This window comes from Cyprinus carpio, chromosome B18 (genome assembly GCF_018340385.1).
Source record: "Cyprinus carpio isolate SPL01 chromosome B18, ASM1834038v1, whole genome shotgun sequence".
Lineage (NCBI taxonomy): Eukaryota > Metazoa > Chordata > Actinopteri > Cypriniformes > Cyprinidae > Cyprinus > Cyprinus carpio.
Genome location: NC_056614.1, coordinates 10,259,829 through 10,281,367, shown reverse-complemented (window position 1 = coordinate 10,281,367; position 21,539 = coordinate 10,259,829). Strand labels below are relative to the sequence as shown.

General features: G+C 39.6%; 1 protein-coding gene across 3 annotated transcripts in view; it reads right to left on the bottom strand.

The window, feature by feature from the left end:
- def8 (differentially expressed in FDCP 8 homolog) overlaps positions 1-21,539 on the bottom strand; it is a 104,257-nt gene that overhangs the window by 29,079 nt on the left and 53,639 nt on the right. For all 3 annotated transcript variants that reach the window (XM_042743784.1, XM_042743787.1, XM_042743785.1), the window contains 2 exons: positions 466-579; positions 237-317 (listed from right to left, as the gene is read on the bottom strand). In XM_042743784.1, coding sequence (XP_042599718.1) covers positions 237-317; positions 466-579 — 195 coding nt within the window. The remainder of the gene's footprint in view (positions 1-236; positions 318-465; positions 580-21,539) is intronic.

Genomic DNA, 21,539 nt, shown 5'->3' with positions numbered 1-21,539 from the left:
AGGCCCTGTCTTAGAGGAAATACAGGAGTGTGTCCATGAAGGCCGTAGAGTGTCCCTTTTGTGGTCACTTTTGTGCCCCGATGCAGACTTTTGCTGAGTTAGAACTGATGCAGGCTCCACAGCACAGCCAATTTATATGCCTTACGCCACTAAAGTCTAAACTCTAAGGAGAAATTAAAGGGTGTAGGGCACCATTTGTGACATGGCCTAAATGAGATTGTGTCCTAATTACTTACATGCAGCAGGAGTCGGGCCTCCATGGCCTCCTTACAGGTGATGAAATATGGCTTCATTAGCAAAATATCCTGACGTAATTTCTGAAGTACAAGAATAATAAGAGATATAATTAGATTGCTTACTATTGGATGCTGTTTCAGCAAATGCACTGTTCATAATAACCCGCTTTGCAAATAATAATAATAATAACAAAAAAAGATTTACGCTGTCACAATTAAAAAAACTTACTCTGATTTCCACCAGCTCCTCCACAAAGTTAAAGAGAAGAGGGTTGATCTCCTTCAGTTTGAGCACAGGCCTGGATATCATCAAAGCAAGATAGCGCATTGATGTACGGCAAACCTGAACACATCAATACACACCACAATCAGAGTCTTAAGTCATGAGTCACTATCAAACTAAAAATTTTCATCTGATAACATTTTAGTCTAAGGGACAATTCTCAATATTAGCTAGCTGATATATATATATAAATATATATATATATATATATATATATATATATATATATATATATATATATATATATATATATATATGTATATATATAAATGCAATATCACACGAGTAGTCGTGCGATATGGCTATATATCGGCACGACTGTGATTCAGCCATAGTCAATCACAGCATGCTGATATACAGCCATATCGCACGGCTGCTCGTGTGATATTACTCATACATATCAAGTATGATAATCTGCATCTGATACAGAATTCATTCTTAAGCTCAATCTCATATTCACAAAAAATCATCAGTTTGAATGTCTGCTGAGGAAAGAAATATCTTTGTCATACTATGCTTTCATCTGTAAAGGGTGACAGCGCTGCTCAGTGAATTTGTTGGCTGCGTCTTATTGGTGTTATTGAAAGTAAAAAAAACAACAACAAAAAAAACGTCCTTGTTTACAACCCTGTTTCAGTCTTTTCAATATTCAGCAGTATTTACTGCTGAGTCGTCATCTAATTGTGAGTTCCAATATCACTTGAATATCATACTCCTCTAAGCCAATTAGATTTGAGGACCAGAAAGAAGTGTTCTATAATAAATTTATGATAGCTTTTCTAAAGATCCAGAGAGAGAGAGAGAGAAAAATGGTTAAGTGGCATATTAAAGGTGATAATGTAAATTAGAGATGCACATCAACCAGCCAGGGACCGGAATCAAACGATTTTCCTCATGCTTGAACTGGACCGGTAACCGGCCAGTCAGTCTCATGTAGGGCTGGGCGATATATCTAACGATATGATCATGTGCATCTAGTCAGTTTAACATGGTTCCTTGATTACCCCTAAATCGCCATCACCTGTTTTCAAATGGAGCGGCATTTAATAGACAGAGCCGTACAGTAGATCACTGACAAGGTACGCAATATCGTGTTCATTATCACAGATGAATCGCCTTCGATAATCAACACAATATTGCGTATCTTGTCAGTGAACTACGGCTCTGTCTATTAAATGCCGCTCCATTTGAAAGCAGGTGATGGCGATTTAACGGTAATCAAGGAACCAGATTTACTGACTAGATGCGCATGATCATATCGTTAGATATATCGCCCAGCCCTAGTCTCATGTCTTGCAGATTCCGAGCTGGTCCATTTTGATGTCACTGCCATGCTCACAACTGCATGTAAACATGTTGTCAGTGTGGAAGTTCTTCATTCTGAGTGACACAAAGTTCGCAATTTGTAATACTTGTAGGGCCACAGTAAACCATGGGGGAACACCAGGGCTCGATTAAAGCTTGTACTTTTTTTTAAAGGGGCAAGTGAGAGAGAATTTTACTTAACAAGAAGCCTGAATAAAACATCAATACCACAATAAATAGGGAAGTACTGAAACTTGGCCACAAAAAATTTCCACATGAGAATGATTCTGATTTTACTGCATATATTGTAAATGGTCTCTGATAATGTATTGATGTCATGTCAGATGAGGCTCATGCAGCCTAAATGAGAGAGAGACGCATGCAGAAATCAAAGGAATTGAGTTTTAGATGCAAAAAGAGGTATAAAAAAAGTACATTTAGCCTATAATATATGATATAGGTGAGCAACATATCAGCATGATTGCAATATGACACCTTACAATAGTAGTTCAATAAACAAGAAGTTAAAATGAGTGACTTACATTTTAGACACAATATTGACTGTTTTTGTTCAGTTTTGCAAAAGAAAATAGTTCCAATCAAACCCACAGCAGAACAGTTGTATGTCTCTGAGCAACACACAGCAGTGTTTCATTACTGAATGAATCCACATTACTGAATGAATCAAGTGAGTCAATGATTGGGTAACCCATTCATAAAGACAATCACTTGCCTCGTTTTTGAATGAATCATACATTTAAATGAATGACTAAATGAATTACTCATTAAAACAGTCATTTAAATTAAACTGCTGGTTTTGTCTGGCCAGAGGAGAATGTCACACTTTTTTGACACTATTTCCCTGTTTAGTACTCTAAAGCTGCCTTAACACAATCTGCATTGTAAAAAGTGCTACATAAATAACGGTAACTTGACCTGATTTACTTGGTGGTTTGGTTTCATAATTAAAAGTATCATTGCATTTTTTTACCAACATTTTTTATTTGTATGTTCAAAAATTATTTAAAACTTTAATCTTGAAACGTCTCGGTTATGTATGGTAACCCTCATTCCCTTTCAGTTGGTCACTCTCGACGTCACGTCGGTGACCGACGAATTGGGATATCGCTTCGATAGACCAATCTACTTCGAGTGAAAACTAAATGAGCCAATGCACATAGGCATGCAATTATTGCACCAGCTGCTGCTGATCACAGCGTGAGTATAAAAAGGCAGCAGGTGCATTGCATACCAGGTTTTCGCTGAGGAGCCAAGCCGGCGACCCGGCCGCTCAGCAGCGGTACAGCAACCGTGGCGACAGGACGTGACGTCTCCGTTCCTTCCTTTAGGGAACGATGGGTTACCATACGCAACGGAGACATTCCCTTTCAGTTGGTTACTCTCGATGTCACGTCGGTGACCGACGAATTGGGTTCCCTACCAAAGCGCCATTGGTGCTGCCCCTTCCAGTGCCCTGTGCGAGCTGCCTGCGCCTCTATTAGGTGTAGGCCGGGGCTCGGAACAAGTTTTTCCACTCACCATTGTCAAAGCACTACCTCACTGGGTGAGATTGGATAACACTGGGAAAATGTACCTGCTTGGAACAGGGACACTGCGGAAGGCGCATCCTTCCTGAAGGAGTTTTCGGAAGCAAATACACATATAGCATCCGATTATGTGTATATGGAGAAATTTGAGGTGAATAAAATCCTCTTGGGAAGGCAGATGTCTGTTTAGGTCTCAATATGGAACCCAACCTTCCATGGTTCTAACAGATTCATCACGAAGGCCTGGCGCTGGACATTCCACCGCATCCAGCTGCCTAGGGTGATGGAGGAACTAAACAGGGTCTACGGTACGGACACTTTGGACAGTTTTAGCAAGCCAACACTAACCGGGGCCTCTCGGTGCCACTACCCGTTTGAGGTGAGAACACAGGAGGATACCAGCTCTAAACGAAGGCTATAGAACCTAGGGAACTTGTTAGGGATCACCCAGCCCGCAGCTCTACAAATATCTGTCAGCAAGGCGCCACGAGCCAGTGCCCAGGAGGATGCAACAGTTCTTGTTGAGTGAGCTCTCAACCTGAATGGGCAGGGCACACCACACCCTGTGCCTGATAAGCCAGGGTTATGGTTAAGGTAGCGGAGCCTGGTTCGCAGCTCCGAGATGATCATCTTCCTGCAGTAGGAACATGACGCATCCACGAAGGCCACCTCAGTGTGCTTGATGCCCAGACACGTAAGGCAGTGATCGTGACCAACACCCGGTGCCAGGTAATGACCGCATCCAGTAACGCACGGGTGAAACAGCATCCTTATAAGGACGATCCGTTGTCTTTATAAGGACGCACCCGTGGAGCACTTTTAGAGGAAATTCACTCTTTTAGTGCTAAGGTGCACAGGGGAGATGGCCGCTTGCAACACGACACGGGGTAGTGCAGCCTGAAGTGCCCAAACCACTCGACACTGGAACGACTGCCACTGAAGCGCAGTCTCGCCAACATAGGAAGCTTCCTTGAGCGTGCTGAACTCGTAGTTCACAGCAGACACAGTTGAGTAGAACGATACTGTCGCTCGGCTCCGAAGCGAAAAGCTGGTATGCATTGCACCTGCTGCCGCCTTATACTCACACTGTGATCAGTGCAGCTGGATGCAATAACTGCATGTCGATGTGCATTGGTTCGTTTAGTTTACACTCGAAGTAGATTGGTCTATCGAAGCGATATCCCAATTTGTCCGTCACCGACGTGACATCGAGAGTGACCAACTGAAAGGGAACGTTATTTATGCATTTGCAATTTTGTGGTGTAAATGCATTTATGACACCTCAGCTTCATTAAACAGTCTGTGTAAATACATCTAATAGCACTTCAGGTTATTGCACATTTTTATTGCATAATGTGGGGAAAATTTAACTGTTCAAGAGGTAGATTGCCTGGGGGAAGAAACTGCTCTTGTGCCATGCTGTCCTGGTATGTGCGGCTCTGACGCACCGGCCAGATGGCAAAAGGGTGGGCAGGGGAGCACCAATAATCCTTTCAGCAGTCCAAACCAGTCTCTGTAGTCTTCTGATGTCTGATTTTGTAGCTGTAGCAAACTAGACAATTACTGAAGTGCACAGGACAGACTCAATGACGGCTAAGTAGAACTGTTTCAGCAGCTCCTGTGGCAAGCTAAACTTCCTCAGCTGGCGAAGGAAGTACAAACTTTGTTGGGCCTTTTTAACAGTGGAGTCGATGTGAGTGTCCCACTTCAGCTCCTGAGGTGGTTCCCAGGAATCTGAATGACTCCACTGCTGCCACAGTGCTGTGTCTATGATGGTGAGTGTGGAGAGTGCAGGGGGGGTTATCCTTAAGTATACTATTTAAACTGAACTGAGCTGGATGATGACATCACTGAATTCAATGATGAACTGCCTTTAACTGAAAAATTAGTGTTTACTATTGTTATTTTGCATTACTGACACACTATTTTCCTAATTAATGCTGTACAGTTGCTTTGACACAATGTGTAAAAGCGCAATATAAATAAAGGTGACCTGACTTGAAGTCCACTATCATCTCTACTGTTTTGAGTGTGTTCAGCTCCAGGTTGGTAAGACTGCACCAGACAGCCAGCAGCTCAACCTCTTGTCTGTAAGCAGACTCGTTGCCGTCCTGGATGAGACCGATGACTGTAGTGTCATCTTCAAACTTTAGGAGCTTGACAGAGGGGTCTTTAGAGGTGCAGTCGTTTGTGTACAGGTAGAAGAGCAGTAGGGAGAAAACACATCCCTTACGGGCATCAGTGTTGGTGGAGCGGCTGTTTGACATGAATTTCCCCAGTCTCACTAGCTGTTGCCTATCTGTCAGAAAACTGGTGATCCACTGACAGAGAGCTGGGTTAGTTTGACCTGGAGGGCTGTTGGAATGATGGTGTTGAAAGCCAAACTAATGTCCACAAACAGGATCCTCACTTAAGTTCCTGTTTTTTTCCAGATGTTGCAGGATGAAGAGCAGTCCCATGTTGACTGCATCATCCACGGACCTGTTTGCTCATTAAGAAAACTGCGGGGGGTCCAGTAAGGGTCCAGTGATGTCTTTCAGATAAGCCAGAACCAGTTTTTCGAATGACTTTATGATGCCAGATGTTATAGCCACAGGTATGTAGTCGTTAAGTCCTGTTATCTTGGGTTTCTTTGGAACGGGGATGATGGTGGAGCGTTTGAAGCAGGAAGGGACTTCACACAACTCTAGAGATATGAATATGACACATTTAATAAGAAAAAAGAAAAATGCTAATTTATAAACATCTGTTTTGTTATACACAGCAACTTATTTCTACCTCTTTACAGTCACAGAGCACTTGATATTAAGTTAAGTGAGAGAACATCTTTAAATTAGTCCAGATTGGGGGAATTGCACAGATGTAAGGAGCCAAGCACAACATAGGTTAATTGAAGAGCTAAGGAGCTGTCTTTAATTACTCAGTAAAGACCAGGGGCCGTATGTATAAAATTTTAGTCTTAATTGCTTCAAAATTTTAAGAATGACGTAATTTTACTCTTATTCCAAGACTTAAGAATAAGAGTAATTTATAAAGGTAAAGTGTTAAGACAAGGTCTCAGCTCCTAAATTATTTGAGCTGAAGAGATCTCCTAACCTAGTTAAGAGTAATAAGATGACAGCAAAGAGGAGACAAAAACTTTCCAATGAAGATATGACATATTGGAGTTATATGATAAAGAGCTGATAAAATGAAACTTGATTGTCAAGATAGTCAATTCTTTTTGTAACTGGCCAAGTAAGAAATTTAAAAACCAAAACCCTAAAACCACAAAAAAAAAAATAAATCACATTTTTGGCTGGAAAACTGGGGAAAAAAAAATGCAGCAATGCACCAGTGATGACACAGTAAGCAGGGTTTTGAATGTTGTGTCACTAACCCCACCAAACACAACAGTGGCCAAAAATGATGTGTGTAGGGTTTTTATTTTATGACCCCATATTGCACTTAAACCATCAAAATACAAAGAAAAAAACATTGACCAGTGTTACCAACTCCTTTCAATTGAAAGTAGCTAAAACAGTCGCTAATGTTGCTAGATTACATCATAATGGCGAGTTCGCTGATCTACATAAATATAAATATAGATCAGTGGGAGAGTCCTGGAATTTAGATAAGGTTTATGCAAGAAATTGATTTTGTTGCTAGAAAAAAAAAGTCTCAAAAGTGGTGAGGAAGTCACTTAATCCAGTGACAAAATCACTAAATAATCAGTTATTAATATTTTGTTGGTCCACTCATTTTTGCATGTATTTTTTTCTTAATTTCTTTGAAGGATAGCATGGCCAAAAATTATGACAGCACTATTTGATGTTTCACTGCATTATTATCACAAATAAAACAATCGACTCTAAGCAACTATGCAATATGCTTTCAAAATCTTTAACAGAATTTTTTTTTTCTGGTCAAATGTCCTAGGCCGGACATTAATTTTGGCCACTACTATATGACAGTTCATTGACTTTCCAACTGACTATCAAACCGTGCTGCAAAAACAAGCCAATTTTATGAGGAATGCAGGCTTTTCTGGAGTTGTTGAAGCCATTAATGGAACTCATGTTCACATTATTGCTCCAACTGTAAACGAGGACACATACAAAAAAAAAAAAAAAATTCAAAGCACCAGAAATAACTTGTGATAATTTTGCACAATGTAAAGCATTTTTTAGGGTACTCCAACCCTGCTCCTGGAGAGCTACCTGCCTGCAGACTTAAGTTCCAACCCTGTTTCAATACACCTGTTTTAGGGGTGGGCGATATGGCAAAAAATATCATATCACAAATTTGTTTTTAGAAATATCACGATTCGCTTTGTTCAAAGATTCAAAGTCAAATATCAAAGATTATTTGTCATGTTGGTTTTACTATTTTGCAAGTTGTCTGAGTAGTACAGCCAAACTAATTTCCCTATTATAAAGACAATGCCTTTCAAGGTAACAAAAATATAAAAAAAAGAATGGCGGATATTTAGTCCAAAGTGGGCGAAAAAAAAAATATTTGTCATTATTTTATCTTTGTTATTAAAAAATTTGAACAAAAATACACATTACAAATACACATAATATACAAATAAAACAAACAGTGTTTTATTTCCAGTTACAATAGGTGTATTTAGCAGGAGCATTCAAGAAACTGAATCAACAAATTAAAAAAGAAAACACTATATAGATTGATTCCTATTAAAGCAGCTGTATAAATGGATTTAAATAAAGAGTAGTGAGTGATTTTCTCTTTGTGTTTTGGTGTTTTATTAAATAAATAATCACCCAAAAATAAAAAAGTGTTTTATTTTTATACTATCATTTACTCACTCAAAAGTTGCTTTAAACCTTAATTAGTTTTTTTTCTTCTGCTTAACATAAATGCTATGTTGGAGAATCTTTTTACTGGTCCACATCGACTTCCATAGTATTTTTTTTTTCTACTATCAAATTCAGTGTGGACCAGCAACTGTTAGGTTAACCACATTCTTCAAAATATATTCTTTTGTGTTCAGCACAAGAAATAAATTACTACAGGTTTTCAGGGTGAACTATTCCTTTAATGACAGTCACCAGCATGCTTAGTTCTGTCCCTTTAAGAGCTGCACACATCTAATATACAGGCACGCATCAGTTTCTCTCTCAACTGTTTACTTTCATTTTAGACATAACCAACTGAGTCTATACATAAACTCGCAAAAGCAGTGGTGTATAAAGTACCTGAAAGCCATACTCAAGCTAAAAGTACCGATATCTTACCAGGAAATGACTTTGGTAGAAGTTAAAGTCACCGTTTAAAATATTACTTGAGTTAAAGCCTTAAAGTATGTGATATTTATTGTACTTAAGTATGAAAAGTATTTTTTTAATCTTGAACATACTTGCGTATTGAAAGTAAAAGTACAAGTAAATGCAAAGTGGAAGAGAAGCAAACAAATATGGCAGCGGCTATTTGCACTAAGTGTAAAGAGCGATAGAGGCTATTTACACTAAGTGCAAGTAGTAATATATGCTATTTACAGTAAGGGAAAATAACATTTTCTTAGCGATAAATGCTTTTTACTCTAAGTGCAAATAGCGATGGATGCTATTTACACTAAGCACAAATAGCAGCATTTTTTAGTGATATGCTATTTAGACTAAGTGCAATTAGCTATAAATTGTATATACACTGTTAAAATAGCAGGATTTTCTGCGATTTATACTACTTATTGCAAATAGTGGCAATTATCTGCTCCTCAGTATTGTAGTACATTACAAAACAGTATTCAATAATAACTTATTGAGTGTAAGTTTTAATTCAAATTATTAAATGGATGCCACCTTGTTGGGACAATAAAGCCCTCCCTTCACCTACCCTTACCCTACCCGATACTTTATTTTCAACTTTTTGATTTACTTCATCTTCATTGACAATAAATACTTTTCTGATGTGATTTGAAATTTGAAAAGGGAGAAAAAAAGTTAGCCAAAAGGCGGATTCGAACCCGGGTCGATCACATCAAAATAAGTGCGATACACGTTTTATTATCTGTGCCACTGGAGCATACGACCATCAACTTTCTTTTGTAGTGTTGACTAGCCGAATCACACATTGATGGGCGGAGTTAGTGTAAATAGCTTCTGCCAACAAGGCCGGCTATTTGCACTTATTGTAAATAGACACTCTGAATAAATATGTACAAAAAAAAAAATCATACACAGCTTGAGTAGAAAGACTGTGTTCAGGTTTAAAGGGGTCCTTTTATGCTTTTTTATAATTTTAGTCAGTGTGTAGTGTGCATGTTTGGGCATAAAAAATATCTACCAAGTTACAAATCTCAAAGTCCACTTCAAAGGGAGATACTTTGTTTCTTAAAAAATCCCTTTTAAAGAACTACAATGAAAGGCTCGTTTGGACTACAGTGTTGTTTTCCTGGTTTTGTGATGTCATAAAGTGTCCCATTAGAATATCATTAGAATAATTCCATCTTACAGAAATTCAAATTGTTGTAGGGTGGGGAGGGGTGAGGTCATGGTTAGAATGCTTGGTTGAGTGCATCAGACAAGAAGATGATGAAGAAAATGTGCTTCATGTTTTGTAATACATAAAGTAATTCATAAATAACTAATAAAATTGACAGCAATACATATTTACAGTACCTTTTGAATTTCTGATTTTTTTTTAAAATAAACAATACATATTACCATTTCACTTATCTGTACATAGTAAATGCAGTTATTTTTCAAAGCAGGTGGGGGGGGTGCCCGAAGTGTGAATCCGTATTCAGAAAGGCATGGAAAACAAATAACGTTTGTTAACGGTTGCCTGTTACATTACAGTACGTAAAATTTCACTTACCACATAAATAGAGTAATTTGGATAGATGACTGAGGACGATGGCAAATGATTTGTAGATTCTGACAAAACATCTAATCTTATAAAATGTGTGGTAAGTACTGCTGCTCCATAGTATAAACAGAGTACGTGCGATAGCGAATCTCAAAAGTGAAACACTAAAAAGTGATCATGCACTCAAAATTTTTATTATTATGCTAGTTTTAATGCCAGGCATAATAGTGGCTCCCCAATGCCCTCAATTTATATAGGCCTACAGTATAATTACCCAGTGATATAACTGCGAGAGAAAGTATTGAAATATATAATTTCCTCCCATCTCATATTTATTCTTTTTAGGGGTTCGGGTTCTGTATACAAGTCATTTTCTTTCCAAAAACTGTATTGGGGGGGGGGGGGGGGGGTCACAATGCCAGTGTTCTGACGCTTTGTGCTACCCTGCCAAATTTTGCTACCTCCCATTAAAACAGATGGTAGTATAATTCGATAGCGAAAAGTGCTACTCTTCAGATTTTGCTTCCAGCATGATATTACTAAGGTGTGAGGCTTTATTAACAGGTACACCTACCCCAACCCTAAACCTACCCTTACATTAGTGTAGGACCTCATGGAACGGACACAAAAAAAAACCCTGCAGAATCAATGCATTCCAAAACGAAAACTAAAGATTCTTCCCCCTCGCCATCTGCAGTCGTAAAATTAATTAATGATCAACATAGCGCCAAATTGTCTCAACTAGTTCCCTTATATTCTCATGAGACGTTTAAAGCAGTGATAGACTTAAACCAATCAAAAGAAGAAGAAAACTCCTCTTATTTGAGGACATGTCAGCACAGATGGTTGATTGTCCCCTGCTGACCAAGCTTCGCTCACACCCAAGTACGACAGGGAGAGGGCAATTCACGGGACATGCTCCAGGCCTGCAAAAACAACAGATCTAAAGAACAGTGATAACGTGACTCAATCAACCTCTTTTTGAGACCATCCAAGGACCAGATGTGCAGTGTAACTATGACCAGCTTCAGCATAAATCGATAATCGAATAAACAAGAAAGACGGATTTACAGCTCCACGTCTGAGTGGGAAGATCAGCAGACCTACACCACATGATTTTAGTGACCTCAGGAAATTCTTCCTTTCCTCCCTATTCCAGAAAACCGTGCTCTTTTCATTGCAACAAAGAAACATAGAAGTTGCATGCAAGATGTTCAAAAGACAATCATTTAAAAGTATACAAAGGGCAGCTATTCACAAATAATATGTTTGATGTCTTATATATGCTTGATGTGTTTATTGTAACTTATGGAGTTTAATCAAGGTTGTCTAACCCCTTTAAGCAGATAAAGCTATTAATATGTGTGTAAATATGTGAAGTTTGGTGTTAAAGGAATGGTCGCAATAATTGCGGAACATTGAAATGAATGAAATGGTGATATTCGGTATCATACGCATGTTACAACACTTTATAGAAGTTATTAACAAAACCTGCCAAGATATTTCCCCAAGTGACAGACAACAGTGTGGGGCATGGCTAAGCCCTTCAACAGCGTCCGATTGGGACAATCACTTCTGGGATGGACCAAATTGGCTCGCTTAAAACCCAATGTCACGAATTGATTCAGGACTCTGTCGCCTTTGTGTTGACCACAGTCCAACTTGCGCTCACACGCTGCACCATCAAGTGATTCTTGTTCTATATTCTCGGGGTCTGAAACTGGCTCAAACTGATATGGTAATACTGACACCATCCTTAACTTTACCTGAGCAGATGGAACTTGCTGCTTTGACAAGGGGTGTGGAGTACTGAAACACCATCTAAGCTGTTCGCCAATCACAACAAACTGGGACAGCTAACCAATCACATCACAATTAATTTTTTTGGAAGAAGGGCCTTCATCAAACCCAGAACTAATCGAGCCGTTTGTGCCAGGCTGGGGAGAAAAGTATTGTAATAATGTAAATTATGTGAAAAATAATGTGTTTTTCGAACCACTAAGCAGGAGAGCATGTTCTAGTACACCCCCAAATCAAAATCAAGACTAGGGCTGTGCGATTAATCGAAATCATAATAAAATCACAATTTGAGCGTGCGCGATTTCTAAATCGCTTTATAGCACGATTTTCCGCGGTCCCGACCTCCCGCAGTATGCTATCCGATCCAATCAGAATGCAGCGCACCTAAGTGGAGCACGAGAACAGAACAGACTGGGCATATGCCTAACTCCGGGTTTACACACTCTGTCTGTGATGCGTATTTTTTCCGAGCCCATGTTAATGGATCAGAACGTTCACACTGCACAGTAAAAGATGTGAACAGAAAAGGTTAGAAATCGAGAGGTGCGAAAAGAATGAATATCTAGCGCATGAGCATAGAGAGAGTTGTGAGTGAGTGAGTGAGTGAGTGAGTGAGAGGAGACATGTTTAAATTGCGCGCATTCTCTCCGGGCGAGAGCAGCGTGTATCTGAGCACGCATGTCTGGTTTTGTGACAAAACAAAGAAAATCTGCGTGCGAGCGGAGAGATTCACACTCGCGCATTATTTAAATGTGCTTTCGCGTTACAATAACGCACTCTCGCTGCTGCTTCTGCACCGCATACACATACTGTATACGCACTGCAAATGGAGTACGTGTGAACCTTGGGCAATAAATATATTTCAGCACCTGAGGCACCGCTACAATGAGCTCTATGACCAATGCATGGCAAAAAAAAAAAAAAAGCCCTGGACACGGGATTTATTTATTTTTATTTATCCATATTCCAAAACAATTTTACAAACATCTTAAAAAAGTGATTATTTTGACTTATGTCTGTTCTAGAGGCATGTTACAACTTTTTGATAAAGCTCTCATTGGTTTTCCTATGGAATTTTTTTTTAAATTTATACTGATTGCACTTATGACTGTAAAGCATGTCTGTGTGTGTCAAAATCGTGATTAAAATCGAAATCGCAAAATTGATCAAAAAATCGTGATAGGTTTTTTTTGTCCATATCGCACAGCCCTAATCAAGACTTTGTAAAAGAGCATAACAGGACCCCTTTAACTCTTTCTTCCATTTTGTATCTTTGGGTTAGAATACGAAGTACTTCATCCGGTAGTGGCTTTCATTCTAACATTAGAAAACATTTCTGGAATCTTCATCTTAAGTGATATATAGATGTAATTACACAGTTTAACGTAGCTCAGATGAGACATGGATGCATTTAACCCGCAGTTACAGATGGATATATAATGTATTGTTTTAACATAAAATGTTAAATACTGATATATGAAATTATTTAAAACAAGAAGAAAATGTTCAAAATGTAAAATTAAAACCGTCAGTAGGTGACAGCAAGTGACTGTTAATGAGTGAGTCATTGAGATTCAACCGATTCATTCAAACGTCTGATTCATTCAGGAACAATGTTTCGTTCGTTATCTGACTCGGTTCAGTCAGTGTACTGTTTGAGTAAATGAATTACTCCGGGATATTGGTTTATTTGAACTCAGAGGGAGTGTCAGCCATGTTAAAAAAGTTAACAGCTTAAGTCATTTGTGGATTAATGTTTATTGTTGACACGAACCGTTTCAAACGATTCAGTTCGATTTGGTGAACTGGTTCAAGAAGATCCGGTTACATCGAGTGATTCGTTCGCGAACCGGATATCACTAAACTGCAGTGTTGTGAACGCGCTCATAACGACATGAGGGTGAGTCATTAATGACATAATTTTGATTTTTGGGTGAACTATCCCTTTAATGAGTGAATCACTGAATTTATTCAACCGATTTATTCAAAAAGCTGAATCTGAGGCAATTTTGGTGAAAATTGGACAAAGCGTCTAGGGTGAGTTCCAAAAAGTTTCAAAAATAATTTCAAATTGCGAAAAATCTTGACGCATAGAAATTTAAATTTTGGTATACATTTGACTCGGCATGAGCCAAAGAATCTGAGGAAAAAAGAATTTTGCTTAAATTTACAGCTCAAAAGTTATTAGCAGAAATATTAGTAAAAATTTGGCTTATTGTTGGCGCTAGAGATTTTGAGATAGAGGCTCCACATTTGCTACAGATGTGGCCTTTAAGAATGCGTATTTTTTCACATGGTAGCCTGCAATTCGCCACGTGTGATCACGGAGCACCCTGCAGGCCCTTTTTCACATTTTTTAAAAACATTGCTGTGCTTTAAACAATATCCACCAGGCGGTGCAAGGAACAACATTCTGTAGTTAAACACCAAGGCCATCTCTGGGGTGCGTTTCCCAAAAGCATCATTAGCCAACTATGGTCACAAGTTCTGTTATTACCAACATAGTTCAATGATTCTGCGTTTCCCAAAACCATAGCTGAAAGGAACATTCGCAAACAGCGATGTCATCTTATGTGGTTGGAACTACAGCTCTCAACCTGTGGTTAGAAACATAGTTTCTTGGTAGTAAGACGTGGGCTTATATAAATTATGCTCTTGGGCACAATAAGCAAGCTAACATGCAGTGCAATCTATATCTTTCATTCTATGTAAATATAAATGCATTTTAATCTATGTATTTTTGCGTATCCTCAGTAAGCATCATTTTAGAAGAGTGTGCATAACCATAAATGCCTAAGGGAACCCTGGAGTATGACGTAAGAGGGAACCCGTGATGAATCAAACATCAAATAAAGTAAAATGACAGGGAACGTCTTGGTTACATATGTAACCCTCGTTCCCTGAAGGAGGGAATGGGGACGTCACGTTGGTGACCGACGAATTGGGATCTCGCTTCAAGAGACCAATCTACTTCAAGTGTAAACTAAACAAGCCAATGGACAATTGCATGGGATGATTGCATCCAGCTGTCGATAATCACAGCGTGAACATAAAATGCTCTGGGACTTGGGATCTCACTTCGAGGGACCAATTTACTTTGAGTGTACACTAAACAAGCCAATGGACATTGGCATGCGATGATTGCATCCAGCTGTCACTGATCACAGCGTGAGCATAAAAAGGCAGCCTGTGCAATGCATACCAGGTTTTCACTGAGGAGCCGAGCTGCTGCCCACTCTAGTGTCCTGTGCGAGCCACCTGCGCCCCTTTTAAGAAGACCAGTCACCGTTATTGTAGCACTACTCACTCAGTGAGATTGGATAACACTGGGAAAACGTACCCGTTCCACTTGGAACAGGAACGTTGCGGAAGCCCCATCCTTCCCGAAGGAGGTTTCGGAAGCACTTACACATATGAACAACTGTTTAGGTGCATATGGAAGAATAGAGGTGATTGTAACCCTCTTGGAAAATGACAGAGCCTGCCGGGGAAACACGGGGTCTAAGGCTATACCGTGGACTTTACACATATGTGACGCTGGATCACAAGGGGGTCATATGATGCGATTTTTTAAGTTTTACTTTCTTTTTGGAGTGTTACAAGCTCTTGGTGCATAAAGAAGATCTGTACAGTTGCAAAGACTAAAGTCTCAAACCCAAAGAGATATTCTTTATAAAAGTTAATTAAGAGTCAACCACACACCCCTAAAACGGCTCATTCTAACAATGCCCCCACATGTCTACGTCACTATAGCCTCTTTCACACTGCACGTTGGTCCCAGAAAATTGCCGGATCACCTTCTGTGTGAGCGCAAACACGTCCCGGGATTGGTTCTGGGGTTTATCCTGGGTTGGGACCTAGTAACATTGCCGGGTTCAGTCCCGGAACGAGCTCTGTGTGAACAAAAGCCAGAACCACTATCCACACTGAAGCTAAGATTGTTCACCAGCTTAAGTGAAAGTTATTGTGCCTAGTGTTTTCGACTCATACATTACATGTCACATCCTGATGTGATGTGTCATTACGGGATCTTTACGGGTTGTGTGTGAACGGACGCACAGATTCCGGGAAATCACTGGCAGTGTGAACAATTGCTGGGACATATTACCAGTGTATTATCTGGAATCTCAGTGTGAAAGGGAATTATGTGGGAAGATTTGCACAACGCCGCCCAAATGTTCACACATAGAAAGAAGGTGTAACTTTGATTCGATTCAAACTTTGAACTTTGATAACTTTGATTTACGATACAAATCATTGCAAAGCAACAGAAAATTAAGTTTCTACAATATTTAGGAGTAGCTCATCAGTGGTGACTGTCAGTTTATGTGCATACGGCAGAAATGTTCAGAAAAATCGATAAAAGACGTAAACAAACAGACGATTAACACTATTAACAGCAATTATACAATCAAACTTATAGCAAAATGTGTAGTAGTTCTGTATGTTGTCTCTGGGTTAGCATCATCTGAGGTCCTCTGAGGGGCTGGCATCATCTCTTCTCAGGTGTTCTGGATCCAGACTGGAGCTTGGGTAAATCCTAGTTACCACGGGATGTAAACAAAACAAATGCACCCACACTCTCTCCTTCACGTCGACGTCAGTTAGTCAGATCCTCCCTGCTCTGCGCTGTGAAGGTTCTCTGCCTGGAGATCATGTCGCTCTTCAGGGAACAGATTGATGAGGACCTGAAGCGCAGGACCGTCCAAGGCGAGGGCCAAGTGAGTCGCGGTCTCCTCACGGCTCAATTCATTGTGGAGAGCAGCCAAATCAACTTGGCCCAGGTAGGGCTTCAGGGGCGTCATCCTGCTGTATTGTGGCAGCTTAGTGGGCGATCGTGTGAGGAGGCCCGGCTGGGCATTGATTTGGAGTGTCGGTGTGACGGCTGGAGGTTCGTTCTGCCCATGACCAGGAGAACGGTACACTGTCCGGTGAACGCTGGCACCATCAGGCTGGTGCGGAGCCATGTTCCTCCTCAACGTCTCGTTCATCAGGCGCTCTAGTATGATGCTGTTCTTTCAGATGGCACGCTCTAATTCGCCTATACTTAGCTCCATAACGGCGTCTTCTAAACGGCCTGAATCCCACTTCTGACAACACTGTAACAACTGGTGGCTGTTCTATAGAACGTGGGGCTGACCGGAGCTAAACTAGCCTACTAAACTGTTGCTAAGCTAACTGCCAGCAGGGTGCTAGCATCTACGCATCATGATTTTTACTTTGCTAGCGGAAAGTTCGAGCACTCGTGTCCCATACAACAGATAAAACAAACCAGCAGGAGGCATTACTGTCTTCTTTCTCTTTTTATTCTGAATGCAGAATAAGAACTTACACAGGCAAGTCCATATCATCAAGTCCTTCCCCTACACATCTCTCTCCATGATGGTGAAAGACACACATTTACATAACAGGGCAGTAAATGAACCAAACCCAGCCTAACTAACTTGAACATAAACACATATAACATTGCTATCGCAAAAACCCAACCATCTTGCTTAACACATAAATCAATGCTAAACAAATACCCATAATGCACCTGGCTGCTAGTGCTGACTGCCGGGCCATTACAATATTTAATATTATACATGAAATGTGCTCATTTATTTTAAGTTGATTCTCAAACTCTGTGATTTTGAGTAAGGTGTGTTTATATTTGACTGAGTTATTTTGTACAAATAAAAGCCAGACAGCTCAAGTAGGAAAATACTTGATGAACACAGGAAATAATGCACTATAGGCTAATTGTAGCACATATTGTTTATACTTCACTACAAAACAGAGAATTTAAAAGAATTTATATTAAAAGCACCAAAAGTACAAATCAGTTGCCAGTTGCTCCAACTCCTTAACTTATGTTAGCCTATATTGTTGTCTTTTCTGAAGTAAATACCATTATTTGACTATTCACAAGCTGTTTTATTCACTGTATAATAAATTATTGGAAATAACATTTCATGTCTTCAAATCCATATTGTTTGTTAGCTATAAAACTGTAAGCTTATTTTTTTTTTTTTAAAGTTTGCAAATAAAAAGCCTTCTTAAAACTTTTTTTTTTTTTCATTACAAAAATAAATTGATTTCAAAACAATGCACGGTGTGAGTAAATCTTTTATTTTTTTTTTTATTTTTTTTAATCTGGATACTTTAGATCGGTCGTGGGCCCTTTGTCTCACCTGGCTGTCCGTTGGCTAAGAAGACATAGGCAAAAGACAATGTTTGGGCCCCCCAACCCCCTACGCCTTAGGTTTCACAACCCTTGAAATGGCACGAACTAACCTCACAATTGTTAATGAGAGGGGGCCATTTGAGTGCATTGTAAACTGCCCAAACCACCTTCCACCATCCCCACCCTATGAATAAAGGTGATACGAGCAGGCTTGGCTCCAGAGAGGGTTAGAATTGGATGCATTTAAAAGTAAAATGCTTTTAAAAGGTTTTTTTTTTTTTTCACATTTTTGGATGTAAACTAACTCAAAAACTCTGAAGGCCCATCACTGCAATTACAATTGGCTGAGGTACCTCACGTGACCCAAGCTAGTGGTTATGCTTTCTAAAGCATTAAAACCCCAATAAAACCCCATAATTTTTGGAGTTTCATGCCTTAGTTAGTCCCCCTTTAGTTCATGACTGACTATAGCTATTACAATAATGTAATTAAAACTTCAGTATATAACTCTGCAATAGTGCACTGTTCTCTACAGACTTGTAATTCATTATATTTTTCTACAGCTCTTTTTTTTACTGGCCTTTTCAGCGCCGCTTTTGCACTTTCTATTATCCATTTTTTATCTTTTTTTTGCTCGCATATCTCCAACAAAATATTTGTAGGCCTACTGTACCATAATGTCTGCCTGCAGTTAAAAAGTTGTCAGAAATAATCACATTTGTTTTGCTTAACCTATTTATGGACAATTATGTACAATTATTCTAAAAAAAAATGTTTATGTCATACAAAAATGTCATCGGCCCGAGTAAATTGTACCATTATAGAATTGTGACTGCACAAGTAGTGTAGCAATTTAGGAGGTGAATATACTGTGAAATTACATACATACAAACGGCAAGAAATGTAAAAACAACTGAACGTCTATGAAACGTCAGGCAATAATGTTTTTTTTTATTAACCCTCTGGAGTCTAAGGGTATTTTTGGGGCCTGGAGAAGTTTTGGCATGCCCTGACATTTGTGCTTTTTTCAGTTTCTTATAAATATCTAAATGGCTGAAGTCTAATCTCACTGTAATCAGCACAAACTAGGCTATAATAATATGTGAGCAGCATGTATGTACATGATTGTGTTTTTGAGAAAAAAAATGTTATGCGTGGTTAGTGAAAAAACTAAAAATGTTAAATCACTTGAATAAGGCAATAAAACACATACAGAAAATTGGTTCCCAGATATTTTGAGAACTGGAGCTTGTAGCCTAGAATTTTTTTTTTCTAAATGATGTGAAAATCATCTTGTTTACTCACTTACAGAAAACAATATATTGATTTAAATTTTCTAAGACACTTTTTGTTGGTAAAAGTCATATGCGAGTAGGCGTCAACTATAATGAATTCACACCTGAGAAGACAAAGGCCTGCATAATGAGCTGCATAATGAGCCATTCAGTCAGCTGTGTCACTGAGAGGGATGAGTTACAAGAAAGAATGTGAGGACAAAATAAATCTATATAATTTTATGTTTGTAGTTTATTTAGAATATATTTAATTATCCCACAACATAATTTAATATTCACTTGTGAGTGCAGTTAAACAGTTTATTAGGAAAAATCAAAGCTGACTTTCAAACTGAATTTTTTGCATCATTACTCCAGTCACACAATCCTTCAGAAATCCTTTTAACAATCTTATTTTCTACAAAAAAAACATTTATTGTTATTATTATCATTATCATCATTATTATTATTATTATTATTATTATTATTAATGTTGAAAAGAGCTGAGAATATTTTTTTTTAGGTTTTTTAGGGGGGGATAAATTGAAAGAACAGCAATGATTGTTACATTTGTTACAGTTACATTTATTGGTACATTTATATTATTTACATCAAGCTTTTGAATGGTATAGTAGTGTATATTGTTATTGAAACTTCATAATATTTCACTTGATTATACATAATCAAGTATATTGAAGTATATTGAATTATATTGAAGCAAACAGTAAAATAATAAAAACTTGAAGAACAGTCTCGCTGCGTTGTCTTCTGTTGTGAGGGCGTATTCAAAAGCCGCGCGCTTCAGTGAAACATTTGAATCTCAAAAGCGCGCTCGGCGCGGGGGCGTGGTCGCATTAGAAGATAATGAAGTGAGACGTGAAAAAACGGACATCGCGTTGTTTTCATATGGATTACTTTATCACAGAATATTTGTTTTCAGCAGCACTTGTTTAGTTTAAAAGTAGACATGTCAGGCTTTCTATAGATATCTCTCTCATGTCTCTTCGTTGAGTATTCACTGAGTTACAGTTAATTTTAATGACGCATTTGTATCTGAAGATCAGCGCAGACAAAGGCTGCAGACAGCACTCCTTGTTTGTTATCTTTATTTTATAAGTGCACAAAGTTTTGTTGTTATTATGTCTGTATACAAAAAAAAAGTAGACCCTTTACAGATTCGATTGATGTATTGCACTTATCTGTACGATCAAAACTGAAAGTGTAATTTAAGTTCTTTTCGGGGTTATCAGGAGAAAATACCCCAAAACGCGTATACGCGTTAATCGACTCCAGAGGGTAAAACAATGGCACAGGGGCGGTTTCTCCATTAGGGTGATTGGGCGACACCACCAAAGTGAGAAAGGGAGGGATTTTTTTTTTCTTTCACATTCAACCACATTGTTACGCTAGCTTTCACTATTCTAGACTGTTTGTTCTGCCTCTAAATTGTCCAATCAATGTCGAGTCGCATTTTGTGTAGTACCACCCTGTGACGGGACGAGCCAACGACAGACACAGTGGGCGTGGCGTCAGGCCTCGGAGAGGTTTTTATTTAACAGAAAAACCAAAACAAGGGGGAATAAAGTGTCCAAAAGGGGAACAGTGTCCAAAACAGGGAATCTGGTGTCCTCGTCGTGCTACGGGGTTCGTGGGGGTCTGGCAGTGTTCATGGAGGAAGGGTCCAGGTAAGGGGCGGAGTCCGGCGGCCGCACGCGCTCCCCTCTTCGGTCCGGGGCGCGAGGGGCCGGCGGCTTCTTCTAGCGGCTTCATCCTCCTCGCTGGCCGCGGCGCTTACAGGGGATGGACGGCCCGGCATCCTGGCCCGACGGCCGTGTAGACGGGTGCGGTTCTCGACCGGACCACGGGTCCGGCAGCTCACGTCTCTGGTGGCGCGGGAGTCCCTCAACGCACCCTTCCTGGACCCACGAGGACACCAGTGTGCATGCACGGGGAAAGAGACCGGTCTCCCGAGGAGAGGCGCGTTGGGCTTTTAAACAGCGGCGGTGATGAGGCTCCATTTCCTTCAGGTGTGCCCCATCACACGCCGCCAGCCCTGACTCGTCCAGCGCCCCTCCTCTCTCCCACACCCACTCCTATCGGGAGCCTGGTGAAGGG